Source organism: Vidua chalybeata, chromosome 2 (genome assembly GCF_026979565.1).
Source record: "Vidua chalybeata isolate OUT-0048 chromosome 2, bVidCha1 merged haplotype, whole genome shotgun sequence".
In the NCBI taxonomy this organism is placed as follows: domain Eukaryota; kingdom Metazoa; phylum Chordata; class Aves; order Passeriformes; family Viduidae; genus Vidua; species Vidua chalybeata.
This window is the reverse complement of record NC_071531.1, coordinates 64606210-64625719: the sequence shown is the minus strand read 5'-3', so window position 1 is coordinate 64625719 and position 19510 is coordinate 64606210. Positions and strand designations below refer to the sequence as shown.

The following is a 19510-nucleotide window of genomic DNA, read 5'->3' as shown; positions in this document are numbered from 1 at the left end:
GTGCTGGTGGAGGTGGAGGAGGGGGAGGTATGTATGGTAGAGGGGGTGCAGTTGGAACCTCCTCAGGCTTTTTATTTTTCTTTTTTTCTTTTTCTCCCTGGGTGCTTAAGGCAAAAAGTTTTGCTCTTGTTTCCCCCACTATCCAGAGAGCAGCGTACTTGCTCTCTTCCATATCAAAAGGTTCTTTAGAATTTACATAAATGTTTAATGCCTGGCAAATCCAGTCCTCGAAGCTTCCAAACACTGGCCAAAATAAATTATCACCACGGATTTGTTTCCCTCCCCATACTTCCATACAATAATGTATCATTTTTGCCCTATCCTTCCCTTTTCTTGAAGGGTATTCATCCCAAGATTTTATTATTAAACCTAACAGACTGTCAGGTGGTATCTGGGGAAACTTTACCGGGGTCCCCGTCCCCATGGAATCAGAGGGCTTGCTTTTCCTCTGTCCCATCTTCCAGGACACCTTCACACACACACACACTCGCGGCCCCCTGTTCGTGGCCCAGCCCCTCTCGGGGTCTGGAAACCGCACTACTTAGAGGTCCACACTTGCCTCGTCCTAAAAGGACGTCTCACACGTTATGTCCTGGGATCCCAACCCCAACCGAGCGGATCCCACTTTTATACTCACGCTGTCCTGCGTCTTCGCCCGGGCTTCGTGCACAAAGATTACGGGGTTACCGGTATCCCTTTTGCTTAATACCGAATTTAGGTTCATCGGTAAGGGCCCGAGAAGGAAAAGCCTGCACCAGGGCCGCTGAAAAAGCAGCGGGGCGCCTCCCTGATTAGGAATTCCTGCCCGTTTGCCCTTATCCGAGTCACGGCACCAAATTTGTTATGGACAAATTCAATTGGGGAGGCTAATTATAGATAAATCAATTAACAAGAATTTATTAAGCAAGCGGTATTAAGCAAAAAAAACAGCGCTGGGCGGCCGGGGAGTCTCCACTCTGCCACGGCGCGCCTTCCCTCTTTGACCTTTTTGTTTTTATAGTCCCCCCTTTTTTTTTCAGTTGACGTATTTTCTCTCGATGTACTCTGCGCCGGTGCAATTGGTTGCTAGGGGGTCCTTTTTCTCTCTGCCCTTGGTGGTCATAGGGATGAAGGCTCCTTATCTTCTTTGCCGGTTGTCCTTGGCCTAAAAGTTAGCTTGTATATAGTTAGTTACACAGTCTTCTGTGCTAGCTGCATTTGCACAATTCTTAAGCAGAATACTTGTTGTTTATCAAACCACCCCCCCTTTTTTTTTTTTTTTCCCTCTTTCTCTTCTCACAGTCTGAAATTCTCTATTCAGTTTAAATTCTTATTTTCTTTCAATGTTCGTTTTAATGAACAAAGACCTTTTTATTACAATTTTCTCCTGGACTTAGGTATTGATTGCCTTGTCTGCAAGAAATATATATTAAAGAAAAGGAGAAGAACAGAGAAGAGTCATGCCATGCTTAATTTACTTTAAAATTTCTTGACTATCTAGGATAGATTACTGTAGCCTTTTTTCTCTTGTATGTTATGGTACAATGGCAAATATCCAGTTCATGCTCTGAAGCACCTGAGATTGCATGTAAAAATAATATCTTTAATGCATTAAAAATATATTAAAAAAAAAAAAAAAACAACAAAAGCTTGACCTGAAACTTCTTGCTTATGCAAGTCAGCAGTCATTTATAAACAACAGCTGTTATTTAATTAGTTGCAGAACTGTTGTATTCATTACAATGGATTGAAGAGTTGGAGAATCCTCCTTCCCTGCTTCTGGAATATCTTCATATGTTAGAAGAGATGCACATAACGTATGAGGAGTTCAGTACTCTGAATAGTACAGCTAGTCTGCAGCAAACTATATTTGACAGGTATGTGAGAACAAGTGAAAGAACTCTTAGCTCTATTTTCACAGTTTGTATTGCATAGAGTGCCACTTTATTTCCATCTGTGTGTTGATTCAGAATGCATCCAAATGCTTTTGTGGTGAACCCTGAGCATCTGTATATATTAACCAGGGTATTTCTTCTTCTTTGAAGATCAGAGGAGCATGGAAGACTCTGGTCCTTAACCATGGCCAAAGTGATCTGTGCTGAGAACACTGTATCCTGGGAGAGGAAAGAACTTTTCAGGACAACAGAAGGGTATCTTAATATTGCTGCCTATAAACTTGTAGTTTGTGGTGAATGTTGATAGTGTGAAATGATCCTGATTCTGACCATTCACAACTGAAGGCTGAAAATGAAATTATACTTGTACATGGCATGTGAAAGTCAGACTTAGTTTAGCATGTGGGATTGTTATGTCAGAGGATATTACCTCATTATGAACTGATACTTTGTTTCCTATTTCAGTTTTTGTTTCCTTTCATTCTTGGTGTTTTGCTTGTATGAATAGGTTCCTTCCATTAACAGAGGGCAGATTGCATACACTTCAGTGTTTATCGTCTTTCTTAATTGAGGAAGAAAAGAGGGAACTTGTCTTCCATTGTGTGGCCAAACTTATGACATGTACACAGACAGAGCTTTCCAGCACTGATGGTGAGTATGTTCTTACCTCAGTCTAGTTCATTAGAACTCAAGAACATTATTTTGTAATAAAAGTTTGCTTTTAGATAAAACATATTTACTATAGTCGCTTTTCCTAGAAAGAAATGCTTTCTCAGTTTGCCTGTTTCTTCTAGACTGTTTGGCATAGTAATTTTCTGCCTCATTCAGAAAGTACAGATACAAAATTAGAATGAAAATATTAGGCTGATATTGTTAAAAGCATCCTGATGTTGCTGTACTTCTAGTTTTATCTATCTTTTATAAGCATGTCTGTAAATATCAAAGTTTTCACTGAACCATTTAGGCTTTACACAGCATACAAAAATACTACTATTTTCAACTGGTCATGATTGTCTTTAGATACTTTGCCAAGAACTCTTTCACAGTTTACATATAATTTCTGAGTAGCTCCTCCACCTGAAAACTGCACTACATTAAATGTGTGCAGCTGTGGAAAATTACCTAAGAGGTGGTTAAGATGTATTATGATATTGCTTTGAATATAGCCACTTCATTTGGGTCTATAGCCACTCTGTTTGGGTCTAAGTTTTCACAAACTAGCTGCTTTTCAAGAAAATTATTTGGAAATGCTCACATACAGTCCTTCTATCTGTATGAATTAGATGTTATTTAAGAGGAAGGTCCTTTCTGGTTTTGTCCCTTACTGCTTTTGTGTGTACTTGCGCACACTCTTATTGATCAGTCTATATGAAAACTGAAATATATGGTTTTTATTTTGTAACGGAACTGTGCTTACTTAAATTGAAAAAAAACCTTATCTTTGGTTACTTTAAACTGTGGACATCTGTCCCTTGTCAGTGTTCTCAGGATTTCATATGAGTTCTTCAAATGGATGTTCTTCAAATGTGAAAATTGTTAGTGGTAGTGCCACGCAGAAATTGAGAGGAATCTTAAAGATCTCCACTGTGGTAGTTCCTACTCTTTCAACTTAGTTGAGGCTTTCTAGCTTACTAAGTGAACCAGTGAGTCAAACAAATGTGTCCATGAAACTTTGAACAGAAGAAAATGAATCCTCACTCCTCCTCTGTTGGGGAGGCCTTTTATTTGTAACTGGTTCTTCCCTTCTACTACTTCCCAATTTTCTAGGGATTCCTGAGCAGAACATATATGTCCAAATTCATATTAAGTGGGATGTAGGTTGTAGGCTTACCATTCCAATGGTGTCTTTTCTTTTCAACAGCTGAAAAAAATGATGCTGAACTTGTTTAAGTAAAGCAGGGGTTTGTTTGGTTGGTTTTGCTATGCATATGTGATACTTTTTTTATCATTGTGCATGTTGGAAATGTTAATTTTCTCCAAGAAATGTAGATAAACACAGTTCTTGGAGAAAATGGAAAACATTACTAATGCAACAGTTGTACTTCACTCTAAAAGTAAAAAATAACATTCTGACTACTCCAATTAACATTCCAATAATATTAGAATTCACAACTTTCAGTTGTCTTAATTATCTGCCTAAATTATTGCTTAGCTTACTGTATTTTTAGTAGCACAAAGAAGTTTCAATCTTTGCAGGTATCTTTCCTTTTTTTAGATTTTATAAACTATCACTTAATCTTATAACAGACTGTTTTTTTTAAAGTTTGGATTGGATATTGTATTTTGATTTAACAATGACATCTGTGGATTAAGTGTTCAAAGAAGAAAGGTTAGGTATTATCCAAACTGTCTTAGAATATTAAAATTAGGTTCTATTGACACACCTTCTGATATTTGTTTTGTCTTGGTAATGAAGACTGTTGAGTTTACATTTCTATTATATCATAGGAGCATTTGGGTGTCTTTCCATTTTGAACTCCTACTTGAAGGACAGAAGTATTGATTGTGACCATCTACTACCTGCAATACTGAAAATCATAATATCTTGGAAGAATGATAATGAGGACAGCTTTCTTTTTAGCTGGTAGGTGCAACTTTGAGATAATTTGACTTTTTTTTCTTATTTCTAAGACAAAAGTTTAAAAATACAGACTAGTTATTAATTCAAATAAAATCAATCTGTACAACTGCCATCTATTGCTCTAATATTACATATTTAAGCGTTTGTAGAAACCTTGGCTTAATATATCTGCCATTAGGTAACCACTAACTCATACTGCAGAAAAGTACCTGGAAGGCTGGGAAACTGAAGAGCTTTGTAAATGCTTTTGAAAGATGTCAACTGTTTTCAAATGCATTCAAAACCAGCCAACTTCTGTAGGTGTTGCTGGGTGTTCAGTTCCACGTTCTGATTGCTTATTTTGGTAGCAGGAAGAAAACTTGCATACCAGACTTTGCTGTCTGTCTTTTGAAATTTTGGACCCAAAAATGTATTTTGAAAAGCTTCCAGCAAGGAGTGAAAATATACTGAGATTTATTTTTTTGACTACAGTGAGAAAAATCCAGGCAACAAAGTTTAAAAGTAATCATAAAACCATCGAGTGTTCTGGGTTGGAAGGGATCTTAACGCTCATCCAGTTCCAATCCCTGCCAAGGGCAGGGACACCCTCCATAAGACCAGGTTGCTCCAAGATCCATCCAACTTGGGCTTAAACGCTTCCAGGAATGGGGCAGCCACAGCTCCTCTGGCAACCTGTGCTAGGGCCTCCCTCACAGGGAAGAATTTCTTCCTAATAATCTAAACCTATAATATATAATATTTGGACACTTGAGGGCTAGTATTTTTTCTTAAATCAGTAACTTAAAATTATTATTTTTCTTGCATTGATTTAATTAAAATTGCTAATATTCATAGTTTATGTAAATATATTGATTGAGCAAATGTGTAAATTGTAGAAATGTATGAATCTGTAATTTAGGCATGTTATTTAGACTTGACAGCTAATGTAGCACTCTACCTTTGAAAGACAGAATATCAAAAGTATGGCACAACATGGTGGTGCCAGACAGATTTGTCCTGTGAGGAGGTGTGAAGGCAAGAATATAAATACTCAGGTCTACAACATGAATCAATATAAACTTTGGTTGTATTTTTATTACAGCAGTCTGAAAGAAGCAAGTGCTCAATTGCTTGGTTTCAACATTGAGATGATGCGTTACCTTCCCTTGTTGCTGAAATATTCCACAGCTCCTTTGGCTGATAACGAGTGGGACTTTTTGATGTGCTCCATGCTGGCTTGGTTAGAGGTAATATGGAAGCATCTTCACTTTTAATGTACTTACCTTTTTGATTATATCCTGAATATGGCATGGACACTGTAATCTCAGCATATTAAATACTTGACACAATGATAAGAAGAATTGCACAAAATCCTGTTTATGTTGGACTTTGGACAAAGGTCATACGTGGTTTAAAAGCACAAGCAATGATACTGTCCTGTTTCTTTTTGTGTATGGAGATAAAATCAACTCACTCTTCAAGTAATATGATATTTAATAATGGCATTGGTAATTGGAGAATAATTTTGAAATATGTCTGCTGTAGGTCTCTATCTTGAAAAGTAATATTCCTTTAAGACACACTCTAATGTGATACATCAGAATTAGTTGAATGAAAAGCAGTGTCTGCATGATCACATGAAATATCGAAGTTATGTTCTAATGCTGTTAGGAAAGAGGTCAGTAGTGTCAGTAGACAGATGACTACTTCCTGAATCTCTGAATCTTCTGAATACAGAATCTCTCGTTCTCTGTCACCTATGCATTTATAAGGGCAGGCTGGAAACTTCATGTAACCTTTCTTGGTCTCAGGATTAATCTTACCTAATGGCATGTGCCTCAAAGCTATGTATTTTGTTTAAAAACAAACAACAAACTTAAAAGAAAATCTTGTTGTGTAGACTAAGTAGGGAATATTTTTAATTGATAACGATACTCCTTTCTGACAGAGCAAGTAAGAACAAAGATAAAAAGAAAGCAGCTGTGCTGGGGGAGAGGAAATATTCTCCTGATAGCCACTTCAGTAATTTCCAGTTTTTAGTAGTATGTTGTCCATTGAATATTCTTTTTGTCATTATAAGGAAGGTTATGTAATAGAAACAATCCATGGTTTTAAATGTTGGTGAGACTTGGAAATTCATTTCAGGAAGTCTTACTGAAGTACAAATTCTATTTGTAAACCCACCTCCCCAACCCACAGAATTTTTGAATAGTTCTTGCAATTGAATTGTCTTTGAAATTACACTTTTTGGTGTAGACAGGAAATGTGAAACATATTTTAAAGCAAATTTTTGGTTAAGGAATCTTCCTCTGTGTTTATTTCCTCCTAGACAACAAGCGAAAGCCGTTTGCTTTACCATGTCCCGCTTGTGCAGATTTTTGCTTGTGCCAGTTGTGACTTAGCATCTGCCCTTAGCGCTTACTTTGAGGCTGCAGCTCCTGACAGTACTGCAAATCTTCCTAAGAACTTGGTCAGTGAATGGAAAGAATTCTTTTCTGAGGGAATTCACAATTTGCTGTTACCTTTGTTGGTGAAAATCACAGGCAAGTATATGTACAAAGGGATAACAGCCAGGCTGTTCTGTAATAGAACTGAACAGGCCACATTTTTGAATATACAGGAATATAATGTAAATAGAGTTTATAACAACTCAGGTTTTTTAACACTTACATGTTAATTAGTAAAGTGATTGCATATAATATAGAGATTGTTAAGATTAGATGGAACCTGCCAAGTGCAGTCTTGAGTTGTTTCCAGCAGAGCTTGTTTATGGTATCATCCATACATTCTGCATCACAGCTTGTCTTCTTTTAAATAGGAGAAACCAAAAATGCATCAGAAGGCTCTTTTCAGAACTCTGTGTTATCATCGTTGGGTGAAGCTCTAACTTACATCTCAAAGGACCAGTTGTTAAACCATAAGCTGCCACCGAAGTTTGTTGCAGGCCAGAAGACAAATCTTCCAGATAAACTCCAGACTCTACTGAACACACTCTCTCCATTGTTGCTTTTCTGGGCTCGACCTGTACAGGTTTCTGTCTACAATATGCTGCATAAGTAAGAAGCAACAAATTTTTCACTCTCGTCGCCTCCTGCCCCTTTTTAAAAAAAAATGTGCTATAGAATATGCACTTGTAGCAAAATCATGTTCCATTATGGGAGAAAATCCTTAACTGGGCAATTTGTGTTCTTTTTTGGAGGACACTATATAAAACTATGAATGCTAAGGTTAATTGTATTAGCAGACTTAAGAAAGGTATTTATTTTTAGCCCTTATTTTAGCAGTCATAGAATCCTAAAATGTAAACTGAAATATTCCAGATATTATCTGGACCTGACATTACCATTAAAGAGTATGACATTTTTATTTTCATTAATTTAGGTAAGAAAGTAATATAGATAGGTAGTATTGTTGTGAACTTCTTGGATATTTCTAATACCCAAAGAGACAATACAGAATTTGTAGAATATGTGCATTTGACTCCCCAAAATGCAGATTGCAAGGCAGATGGCTTAAGCCAGCCACCATTATCTTTCATTTATACTGAGGCATAAAGTTGCAATAGCTTTATTCTGATAGAGAATTTTATTTTAGCGTGGCTCAGGAAAAATGAAAGGTCTGGAAAGAGAAGTGAGCAAGGATACATGCTTGTTGACTGTCACTCATGAGCTATCTTTGCAATGGTGACATGTCTCTGAAAGATTCTGTGTTGTTATTAAGGAATAACTGCCATTATTTTATTGCCTGTCAGAATGTTGATGTTGATAAGCAAAGAACTATGCATCACATATATTAAAATAGTTCATTAAAAATTAAACCTGATTTCCTTTCCATACTTCTGTAGATTAATGCCTGAATTGCCTAAATTTGATGATGAAGATCTCAAGTCATATGGTGATGAAGAGGAGGAATTGGCATTGTGTGTATTTTTTCCCTCACTTTTTATTAGACTGTCTTCCATATTTTTAAAATGTGTTAAAATATTGAAATTTGCAGCAGAGTAGCTGTCAGCCAGGAGATGTTAAAAAATGCATAGCTATGAAAATAAGGTTGTAAGTATTTAGAATATTAAATATTTTGGTCCTGTCTGCCTTTGCACTAAAACTGGAGACGGTACTTGTATTTGTTTTTAGGTGCAGTTACTGGACTAAATGCCATATGTTATGCTTTATATTAGAAAATCTTAGCAAATTTTTACTTGTATTCAGGATGTTTCCATCTGCACAGCTAATTTCAGTTACTTGAAATGGAACAAAATTAACCTATGTATTTTAGACAGCTTGAATCCAGAGCATTCTCTGGTTTGAAGAGGGAATGCGGTAACAGGCTAAAACTCCTTTTTAACCTCAGCCCAATGATTAATACCTTTCCTAACTGCAGAGATGCAAAAGGCTTTTCAACCCAGAGCCAACAGTGATTAGGTGATCCTTGTTCAGTTGCTCCTTTGTCGGTGTGACCCCGGAGAAAGCAAGCAAAGCAGCTATCCATGATGTAGGTTAAATGAGATCAGCCATAGACCACTCTCAGATGAAGTGATCAGCGTTCAGTTTAAATTTGTCTTCTAAGAACGGAAAAACACCAACTATCCCATTCAGGGAAAAAAGAAGAAATTTTAAAAAGAGTAAATTTTCCTGTAATAAAAGGCTTATTTCATGCTTGGTGTGCATGGCTTTAGGAAGGCTATGAACATAAATTCAGTTCATGCTGGGCTCAAGATTTGAGTTTACTATTCTAGATAATATTTTTCCACAGATCACCTCCAGCAGCTCTTATGTCTATCCTGGCGACTCAAGAACTCTTGCTAGAAAACATCCTGGAATCCATTCCAGTTGGAGAATTTGCAGTTATTCAACCCCTGAGCGATGAGTTCTGCCTTGTTCTAGGGTATCTTCTCACTTGGAAGTTAACATTAGCTTTCTTTAAAGCAGCTTCTTCTCAGGTATATTTTTAGTCTTTTAAACTGAATTTCTTAACCTACTTATTTAGTTTCAGTCTCAGAGTTTCATCCAGCCTTTTTCTTTTAATTATGTAATTTCTTATTGCTTGTTTCTGTGAAATTAGTGAAAATTCTGAAAGCACCAATAGACTTAGATTTCTGCACTGCTGTACTTGACAATGGTAAAATTAGAGCAATGAAGAACTAAGATTCATGAAAAGATGACTCTTTCTTGCATTTTCAAACAAGCTTGGTACATATTATAATCTTCTAATCATTCAAAATGGTGCAGAGAACTAAACTTGTCTTCTAAATGCTACTTCTGAATCACAATGTTGCTCTTCCTCCCTGCAAGGACGTATTTGTATTATTTACAGAGTAAGCTGTATTTACCATGTTTTGGTTTTTTTGTGAATTTTTTTTTTTTAATTCTCCCAGCTACGAGTTCTCTACTCACAATACTTTAGAAGAACTAAAAGCTTGAATAAACTGCTTTATCACTTGTTCAGGCTTATGCCTGAAAACCCTGTCTTTTCTGGGCCAACTTCAGAAGTTCCAAATAAGGACATAAAAACCTTCTTTACTGAAGAGCTTCATTTAGATGTCAAAGGTTAGTAAAAACTGTATTTGTGCATTTCAGAGAGTTGTTATATTTAAATAAGCTTTTTTTCTTAAAAATACTTATTTATAAAATCTTACCTATAAAACAAATACAGAGAGACAAATACATACATGTGTTTAATAATCTTTGGCTAACGCTCCCCATTTGAAACTTAACCAAAGTTGATGTTTATCAGAGAAACCAAGAAAAACAAAACCCAGGAATAATACATTGCTACTATTCAATCATGAACATAACAATTCCGAAACTGTAGAAATGTGTGATCTATTCTGGAACCATTGCTTCTATAGATATTTTTAAATATTAAATAAAATGTCTATATTTTCTTATATTTTAAGATATAAATTGAAAATATTAAAAAACATTTTAATATATATTTTGTAAATGTTTGAGATGTTAAATTGTGAGTTGTTTTTGTCATGCTGTTCAGAAGCCCCCGTTAATCAGTGATGATGAGAGAAGCTATGCTGCTTTTTTTAGCTGAGAAACATGAAAAAGAGAATTCGATTTTTAAGTCCCTTCATTTAGCTTTTTTTTTAATGTACCTGCATAGATATAAGCTAGGAAATGGAGTTTCCATTTTTTAATTTTTTGCTTGGACATCACTGTATGTTGCAGAACAATTTATCTGGATGACCATAAGAAAGAATTGCTAACATGACATCCTGAGGGAAAGTCTTCCCGTATCTCATCATAGAATCATTAAGACCTCTGGGATCATCCAAGTACAGCCTTTGAACACCACCGTGTCCCCTAAACCTTATCACAGAGTGCCCTGTCTGCATGTTTTTTGAAACAGGGATGGTGACTCCATCAGGGATGGTGACTCCACCACTTCCCTGGACAGCCTGTTCCAATGCTTATCCACTCCTTCAGCAAAGAATTATTTCCTAATATCCAACGTGATCCTCTGTTGGTGGGACTTGACATGCCTGCAAAGCTCAGCTGTCCTCCAAACACCTTATTGTTTGTTCGCTCCAAAGTGAGCGTTTTGTGATTTCTACAATATAAAATTATCGTTGATTCCTGGTATCCACTTGGAGTTCAGTTTCTAAATTAGAAGGTGAATTCCGAGGTGTGGAGTATCAGGCTAAGGAACAAAAAAAGTGTTCCAGCCTGGTGAAGAAGGGCTGAGTCAAACAAGCCCTTAGAATAGCAATAATAGGAACATGTATATGAAATTCCAAGTACACAATTTTATTGGAATCAGAAATTTGTATGTGGTGTTGAGGCACCAACATCCGGGACTAATGTATTAAGAATATTTCAACAACTTTTCTTCCCCTCCCAGGGTCAGGGGTGCTGTCATCACAGATCCCACACTTGGCCTGCTCTGTGTACCATATAACACTGAAAGATCTGCCAGCCATGGTGAGGCTGTGGTGGAATAGCTGTGAGAAGCGTGTCTTCAATGTTGTGGATAAATTCACAAGCAAATATGTCAGCAGCGTGCTCTCCTCCCAGGAAATATCTTCTGTTCAGACTAGCACACAGTTATTTAATGGCATGACAGTAAGACTTTTTGTTCTTTCTTTTTATTTACTTGAATTTTTTGCAAACATTCTAGGAGATTTTACTTCTCAGAACCGGACTGTGGTTCTGTTTTATATGATTGCAATTTTGTTGTTCTAAATTTCTGATTAAACATAACTTTGCTTAGTATCAATAAATTAAATTGATGTTTATTAATATTCTGCTTGGAAATAACATGAAATAATGGATTTTAGGATGTAGAAGAATTTGAGGAATTAAGTGGAAGGTACTGCTATCAATATACTACTTTTTTGTTTATTAAAAGATGTAATCAAAAGAAAGATGTAATCAATCAGTAGATTGAAAACTGGCTGGTAATTCCTTTTTAGTTTACTGAGATCTGAGTAGATTTTTGTTTTCTTTGAGAAAAGGATTCACCTGATCTAAGAAAATAATATAGTATAGTAATGTGTTTATAGTATATATATATGTATATATACACACAAAGACTAGAGAATGCTGAGTGGCATTTTTTCATACGTGTATTTTTTTCAAAGGTAAAAGCTCGGTCTGCAGCACGAGAAGTCATTGCAACCTATTCCGTTGATGATATCTTTATTGAACTAATAATACAGCTTCCATCAAATTATCCACTGGGATCCATAACAGTTGAGAGTGGAAAGAGGGTTGGTGTGGCTGTACAGCAGTGGCGCAATTGGATGCTACAGTTAAGCACATATCTTACACATCAGGTGAATTTCAATAAAGCTCCTAGTTTGGAAAACTTAGTAAGTCCTTGTAGCAGAAAAATATTCCTAGTTAATGCAGTATATATGTATAGATCTGTGTAATAGATCTCAATAGATTGCAAAGACCTTCGTAGAGTTGGGTCACTCTTACCATCTGCTTTTCTCCAGATACATAAACAGAGGTAAAATGATCAGCCTACTAGGTCCTGTTAAATCCAGAGCCCAGTTGAAAATTTGGATCTCTTAAGATGTGGCCCAGTGTTTGTCCTGCGTGGCAGTACCATCCTAACTATAATTTGAAAAAAACCACAAACAAACAACAAAAAAAATCAAAACCAAAAACCCCATCCCTGGAATTCTCTAAAAGACTGATGGTTACTGAAATTGCATCATCTGTGGTTAGAAGAAAACAAAGCAGTGATTGAAAATTTCAAAATCCGTTTTTAAGTGCTCCTGAATATGCTCTTCCTACACTGTTGAATACTCACTTTTCTGTAGATCAGAGTATTATAAATTATGTATTGCATGTCATTTCAGATTATAAATCCTTCAGGCTTTGTTTCCTTCATGTTTTTATGACTACAACAGGAATACTTCAAAGGAGTTCTACAGTATTAACATCTCTTTTCCCTCTGTTAGAATGGAAGTATTATGGAAGGCTTATCTTTGTGGAAAAATAATGTGGATAAACGTTTTGAAGGTGTTGAAGATTGCATGATCTGTTTTTCAGTCATTCATGGTTCAAACTATTCTCTTCCCAAAAAAGCGTGCAGAACATGCAAGAAGAAGTTTCATTCAGCTTGCTTGGTAAGTACCTGGAGTAAATATTTTTAAATAGACAAAATACCCTAGAATCAGAGCAGTTTAGGTCGGAAGGGACCTTAAAGCTCATTTGTTCCATCCCCCTGCCATGGGCAGGGACACCTTCTGCTAGACCAGGTTGTCCAAGCCCCATCCAGCCTGGCTATCCATATAGTTTAAACCAGAGACTTCTACTGTATTACCAACAATTTTCCACTTTGTCATTGGAGTATCTGGGATTACCTGCACTCATAAGTTATTTCTCTGGATTTTCTACTAAGATGTAAGGATGGGTAATGAAAGAAGAGCTGCTACACAGTGTGTGTCTAATAGATGTATATACAAATACATATGTATATATACACATGCATAGATGTGTGAGTGAAAAGGGTTTTTTTACTGTTTCTTGTTGGTTTTTTGAAAAGTATAGGTAATGTTTTGATAGTTACATTCACAGAATCACAAAATTAACTAGGTTAGAAAAGACATTGGAGATTGAGTCCAACCTATGACCTAACACCACCTTGTCAGCTGGACTATGACACTAAGTGCCACATCCAGTCTTTTCTTAAACATCTCCAGGGACAGTGACTCCACCGCCTCCCTGGGCAGCCCAATCCAATGCCCAATCACTACTTCTGTGAAGAACTTCTTCCTATTGTCCAGTCTAAACCTGCCCTGGTACAGCTTAACAACACAGATCTCTGGCAATAATGGTTATTATTGATGATGTACTAGTGTTTCTGTACTCAGCTTGCCTTCGTATATTAAACAGGTGTATTTCTCTTTTTCAGTACAAATGGTTCTCATCCAGCAACAAATCCACATGTCCACTCTGTCGAGAGACATTCTTGTGAAACAAAATGTTCTTTCTTCTTTCTGTGAGCTAAATAACAAATAAAGAGCAGGCAATAAACTGTATGTTGAAAGAAGTTACTATTTGGAAATAATGTCACTTACTTTAAATTCTTCACTAGTGGAATATGACACACCTCTGGACTGGCTTTTTGTAAATTTGAAGATTCTTCTTTGGTATAAAGAAAGATACAACAATAATTTATTGTATTGGTATATTTTTAAGATACATTAAAAACTTCAGAAATAATGCGGAGTGATGTCTGAAAAGTGGTGTTTAAGCCACAGCATAGTTGATTAAAACCTCTTATTTTAGGCATATTCTAACATGGTGTTATGTAATTAACCCAGGTGATACCTCTTAATATAACAGCTGAATATAACATAGGTGGTATAAAGATTTGATTATTGATTACAATGCATTCATAATAGTTCCTTTTTTGGGGGAAAAAAGAATGCTGTTGCTGTTAGACATTAAGGCATGAAACTACAGTGATAATCTCTTAAAACGTAAAATTTTAACATAGCCTCTTCTAATAAAGTGAACTTCCACCTTTCAAAGTTTCTTTTTGCCAGAACTCCCCAACCATCCAGTAGCCTAAAATCATGAAAACTCAGAAGCCCAACTAAGTAGAGAGACCACAATCATTCCTGCATGACAATGACACCATCTATTTATTGCTGATTGGCTTTTAAAGAGAAGGCAGATGCACTGATCAGTTCTTGTTTTTCTTCATGAGTTGGCAAGTTAGCTATCACCGAAATTTAATAGCCTTCAACTATACTTTTTTTTCATGCCTTTTTTTTAACAGTGGTAGCATACTAATATATTCCAACTTGGATGGTATTTGTGGTGGGTTTCTTTGAAAAGTCAATAAAAGTGGGGAATAAATAAATTTTGTCAATCTCTGTAGTCTCTGGTTTGCTATCTCTTCCTGCATGTGATGAACTTTTAGAAATTAATTGTATAGATTTTCAGATGCCGAGTTTGTAGCATGGTCAATTGTAGCATGGTCAATTGCCTCAACAGCTATTATTTTCAATATTTAGCTGTTGATCATTCAAGTCTATATTTTTAACAGGTAGTGCTGGGCTTCCAGAGGAGAAATTCCTTGACCTTTTGTTTCAGTAGGTGAGAATGGAAAGGATTTAAAGCTGGTATCGAGAAGGTCTAACTGAAAAGACAGAGTAAGGAACAAGCTGTAATGTTCCATAGTTACTGATGCTAAAACTCCATCATTGCCTCTGTTTCTTCACTTTGATTATTCTAAATTACTTTGCAAGGTCAGTGACTGATCTGAAGGCAGATACCTTAATACCTTTTCATGGATGGTACTCTTCATCTAGATTACTCCATAGTATCCTCCTTGTAAAATGGAATAAAAGGGAGTACAATCATCACCACACTACTGCCCAGAAGATTTCAGGGCAGTAATAGCATGCCTTGAACCGTGGAATTGTTAAGGTTGGAAAAGACATTTAAGATCCTCAAGTCTAACCATCAACCCAGCACCACCTCCATGTTCACTGTTAAACAGTGTCATGAGGTGCTGTATCCGTGTGGGTTTTGAACACTTCAGGTATAGTGACTGGGCCACTTCCCTGAGAAGCCTGTTCCAAAGCTTGACAACCCTTTTTTCCTAATACCTAATCTAAACATCCCCTGGTGTTGTTGAAAACTTGAGGCTGTTTTATTTTGTCCTGTCCCTTGTTCCCTGTGAGCAGAGCCTGATCTCCACCTGGCTCCACCCTCCTGTCAAGGAGTTGTGGGGAGTGAGAAAGTCCCCCCCTGAGACATCTTTTCTCCAGACTGAGTTCCCCCACCTCCCTCAGCTGCTCCTGGTGCTCCAGAACCTTCCCCACCTCCATTCCGTTCTCTGGATGTCCTTGTAGTGAGAAGCCTAAAACTGACCCCAGGATTGGAGGTGCCTCAGCATTGCTGAGCACAGAGGGACAGTCACTGTGCTGGGCCTGTGGCCACACCATTGCTGGTACAGGCCAGATATCCCTTTGCCTTCTTGCTCACCTGAGCACACTTGGCTCATGTTCAGCCACTGTTGACCAGCACCCCCAGGGCCTTTCCTGACTGGCAGCTCTCCAGCCACTCTGCCCCAGTCTGGAGCTCTGCACGGGGTTGTGATGACCGAAATGCATCACCCAGCATAGGAAAGACCCTTGCTTCACCTTTTCTCTTCAGAAGGACACCATTTCCTTCTGACAGAAGCAAACTTGCTAATTGTGCCTTGTAAAAGTGCTTGATAGCTACACCAAAAGGAGCACCACTGATTCAGAGTATTCATTTAAATCCAGCATAGCTACAGAGAGGAGGAATTATAGATTGGAAGTTTTAATGGTTGTCTGAAAGCTGAGGTAGAGGACTTCCACTTCAGTGCTAGTTCTGCATAGTACATCTTGTATATATGTTTGTACAACTCCCTAATAAAATTCAGTTCCTGCCACTACTTGGGTCACTAATCTTACCAGACCACAGTAAGAATAGTCAGTGGCTAAAATTTAGGATTCAACCCAGCAAACCCAAGCGTAGGCTTGGCAATTTGTCTGAGAAATAGGAAAATGGATTTCTAGTCACAGCACTACTTAATGGTTACAGAAAGTGAAGTAAATAGTTTAGGATCTGTGGCGGTGCACCCCCCTTCCTCCTCAGGCTGCACTATCATCTCAGAAATGCTCAACAGGCTCTCTTTGCTTTCATTTCTGTATCTATAGAATTGAGCTAATATTTCTTTGTGAAAAGAATAGTTTTTAAAACATGAAAATAAGAAATGTATATCTGCGGGCTAAACATTATTTATTACTGCATACAACAATTATACTTGCACATAGATATCCAAGTGCTGTTATACTTACATGTACAGTGCACAGGATCCAAGGATGGAAGCCCTAAAGAGAGAAAGCTCTGCAAGTCTTCTGTTTATAACATATAAAAGCATCACAACAGACACAGAATTAGTCAAGACAGCATTATAAAACAATTATATTTCCTTTTCTTTTTTTTTAAATTTTATTTATTCCTTGATTCCTCATTTTATTTCTTTTCATGAAATGTAACGTCTTCATTTCATGAAAGGAAATTAAATCTCTCATTTTCAATTAATATAATTTCATTAAGTTTCATTTCATTTCATGGCACTTCATTCCATTTAATTTCATTATGTTCTGCTTAATTTTCCTTCATTTCACTTCATTATATTTCTTTTTCTTTCTTTTCACTTCACTTTCTTTCTGTGATCCAGATTGCACTTCACTGGTCTTAAACTGAACAACAAGAACAGCCATTTAATGAAGAGCCTAAATGTACTAGAACAAAAAGCATGAACCTTCTCTAATGGCTTCACGTGACCTGGGTACAGGCCTTGCAGGAAAGAGGGAAAGGCCATCCTTACAGAGAATATATACTCGTGAAACAATATTGTTCTTGAAGATACTTTGCAGAGCTCTGCCCATACCATAATGCATGTAGGGAAGAGTCCAAAGACATTCAGGAGGCTGAGAACGGTTTCTGGTTACTTGTTTGTTTCCAACAGTGGGTGTGTTTGTCTGGGCCTGTAGAGCTTTTACTCTGTCAGGCAGCTGAAAAGCACTGCCAGGTCTGTTCAGAGCAGCCCCAGAACCACAACTGACACCTAGGGCCTAGAAGGAGACTGAACACATGGGGAAGAATTGTCTTACCATCAAGAGGTGTGAAGGTTAGTCAAATCTAAACGTGGTTTGTTTCACCTGTACAGCAAGGCTGAGCCTTGACTTAATCAGATCCCCAGAGAGCCAAATTTGATTTGGAAGATGAGATTTCTGCAGATAAACAGGAAGTACCTCAGCACCTTACCAACATGTGAGCCTAGAGAAGCGAAGCACAGGAGCCTATGGTAGCTTCGTTTTGGTAAGCAAACAAAGGCTCCTTTTTAAAGGAGGGATACAAAAGGTGGTGACTGAAAGCATGTGCCTTGTAAGGTGCAGATAATCTCTTCACATGAAGCATTGCTCAGTTTTCACAGCTTTTTGGAAGAAATTAAAATATTATTTCCACCACTGTAAGGCCCAAAGCAGCTCACTTGACAAATGTTTTAAAAGGGCTCAAAATGGTTCATGTACTCTGAGTTGGATACACAGGAGAACTACTGACAAGATACTCTCAAGAGGTCAAAGCAACACAAAAGATTTTATTGGCAACTTCAGAAAAATCAAGGAACTTTGGCAAAATATTTAGTGCAACATTCTATCAGCATGAAACACTTCTCAAAGAATTAGCTTGTCCCACTCAACTTAGCAAACTTTAAATGCATTTGATTTCAAGTTACTCAAAATTCCAAGAAGAGGGAATTAGAAGCAGCAGAGAGAAAGACAGAAAAGATATAGAAAAGCACACATACAGCTACCAGTTCCTGGGTTCCAACGATGCTAGAAACTCCAAGGAGAGGTAGGGTCTAGACAATGTGTTTACCTCATGTTCAGCCTTCAATACCACTTGACCTCACTGGGCCCTTCCCCCAGATAGGACTTCTGGTCACTTGGCCACTCAGGATCTGGGTTAGAGGCTCCAGAGGCAGGTGGGGAGCATCACCTGCGCTGTGCCCATGATTGCACTTCTGTGGACTGGGACACGGACTCTAGGGGTGGGAGATGTGGGACCGGTCACTGCCTCACCAGGGCAGGGCCTGAGCTGCCCTTTCCCCCACACAGGCATCTCAAAATGTCTCAAGACATTAATCTTTGCAGTCTTTCACAACCTTCCACTGGCTTTAGAACTGGCCAGTGAATGGAAGGACTGTACTGTGTCACTTTAGGTGCTACATATTCATCCCCACCATCTTCTGTGCCTCTTGGAAACACTGACACATCTGACATCACACCCAACAACAGTTCTGTTAAGGCTCAGTGGATGGTCTCCAGATTTTATATATTCATGTTGCATCATCCTGCTAAGGAGCAGAACACCAGTGGGAGGACAGAAGCCTCCTGATTCACCTTGTCCACTCAATATATGACTGAGAAGAGCCATTACTAGGTTAAATCACACAGTGAAACTACACAATCACATGAGCGCACCAAAGGAAACAAATAGGCTCAGGACCCATTCTGTGGGAGATGTACAGCACTTGCACAGCCTCCCTAAAACATTGTCCAAGGGACTCAAATTCATAATGTGTTATTTCCTATGACTTGTCTGTCTTTTGCTATTTTTGCATCAGATATTCTGTACAGGTATAGTCACACAGGAAGACCAAAGAAGAGAAACAAAGCTGTACAGCTCTCAAGCCCAACAACCAACATAGAAGGAAAATAGTGAAATCTGTGTAACTAAAGGTCTATTAATGCCAGCAAAGCACATTACTGCTCATCACTGCAATCTCTTCTTGCAAGGGAGAGACTGGTCTCTCCAAAGCAACCCACACAGTATACAAGCCTCTTAAAAGATTAGATTAAATGAATGAGCCCCTAGACAGTAAAACACATAATAGATTTCTGGTTCAAGTCTGAGAGGCTACAATAATTTTCTCTTATGCAATCTTCTCCAAAACAACACCTCTCTCAGTAAAAGAGATAAGATTATTGAAATTTGGTGTGTAATAAGAAACTTGCCTACATTATAGTGTTTCTGGGTTACAGGAAGCATTGTAAAGC

The 19510-nt window shown here is 37.6% G+C and overlaps 1 protein-coding gene across 2 annotated transcripts in view; it reads left to right on the top strand.

Annotated features, from left to right (window-relative positions):
• Positions 1-14783, top strand: part of LTN1 (listerin E3 ubiquitin protein ligase 1) — a 38829-nt gene extending 24046 nt beyond the window's left edge. Inside the window, exons 17-30 of one of the 2 annotated variants that reach the window (XM_053936040.1) lie at positions 1697-1856; positions 2025-2129; positions 2383-2525; positions 4323-4458; positions 5537-5681; positions 6764-6977; positions 7253-7490; positions 8279-8353; positions 9187-9373; positions 9809-9980; positions 11284-11504; positions 12023-12217; positions 12854-13021; positions 13810-14783. In XM_053936040.1, the coding sequence (XP_053792015.1) occupies positions 1697-1856; positions 2025-2129; positions 2383-2525; positions 4323-4458; positions 5537-5681; positions 6764-6977; positions 7253-7490; positions 8279-8353; positions 9187-9373; positions 9809-9980; positions 11284-11504; positions 12023-12217; positions 12854-13021; positions 13810-13872 (2222 nt within the window). In that variant the 3' untranslated portion in view covers positions 13873-14783. The remainder of the gene's footprint in view (positions 1-1696; positions 1857-2024; positions 2130-2382; positions 2526-4322; positions 4459-5536; positions 5682-6763; positions 6978-7252; positions 7491-8278; positions 8354-9186; positions 9374-9808; positions 9981-11283; positions 11505-12022; positions 12218-12853; positions 13022-13809) is intronic. The other variant, XM_053936041.1, reaches the window with a different exon arrangement.
• The last annotated feature ends 4727 nt before the right edge of the window (positions 14784-19510 follow it).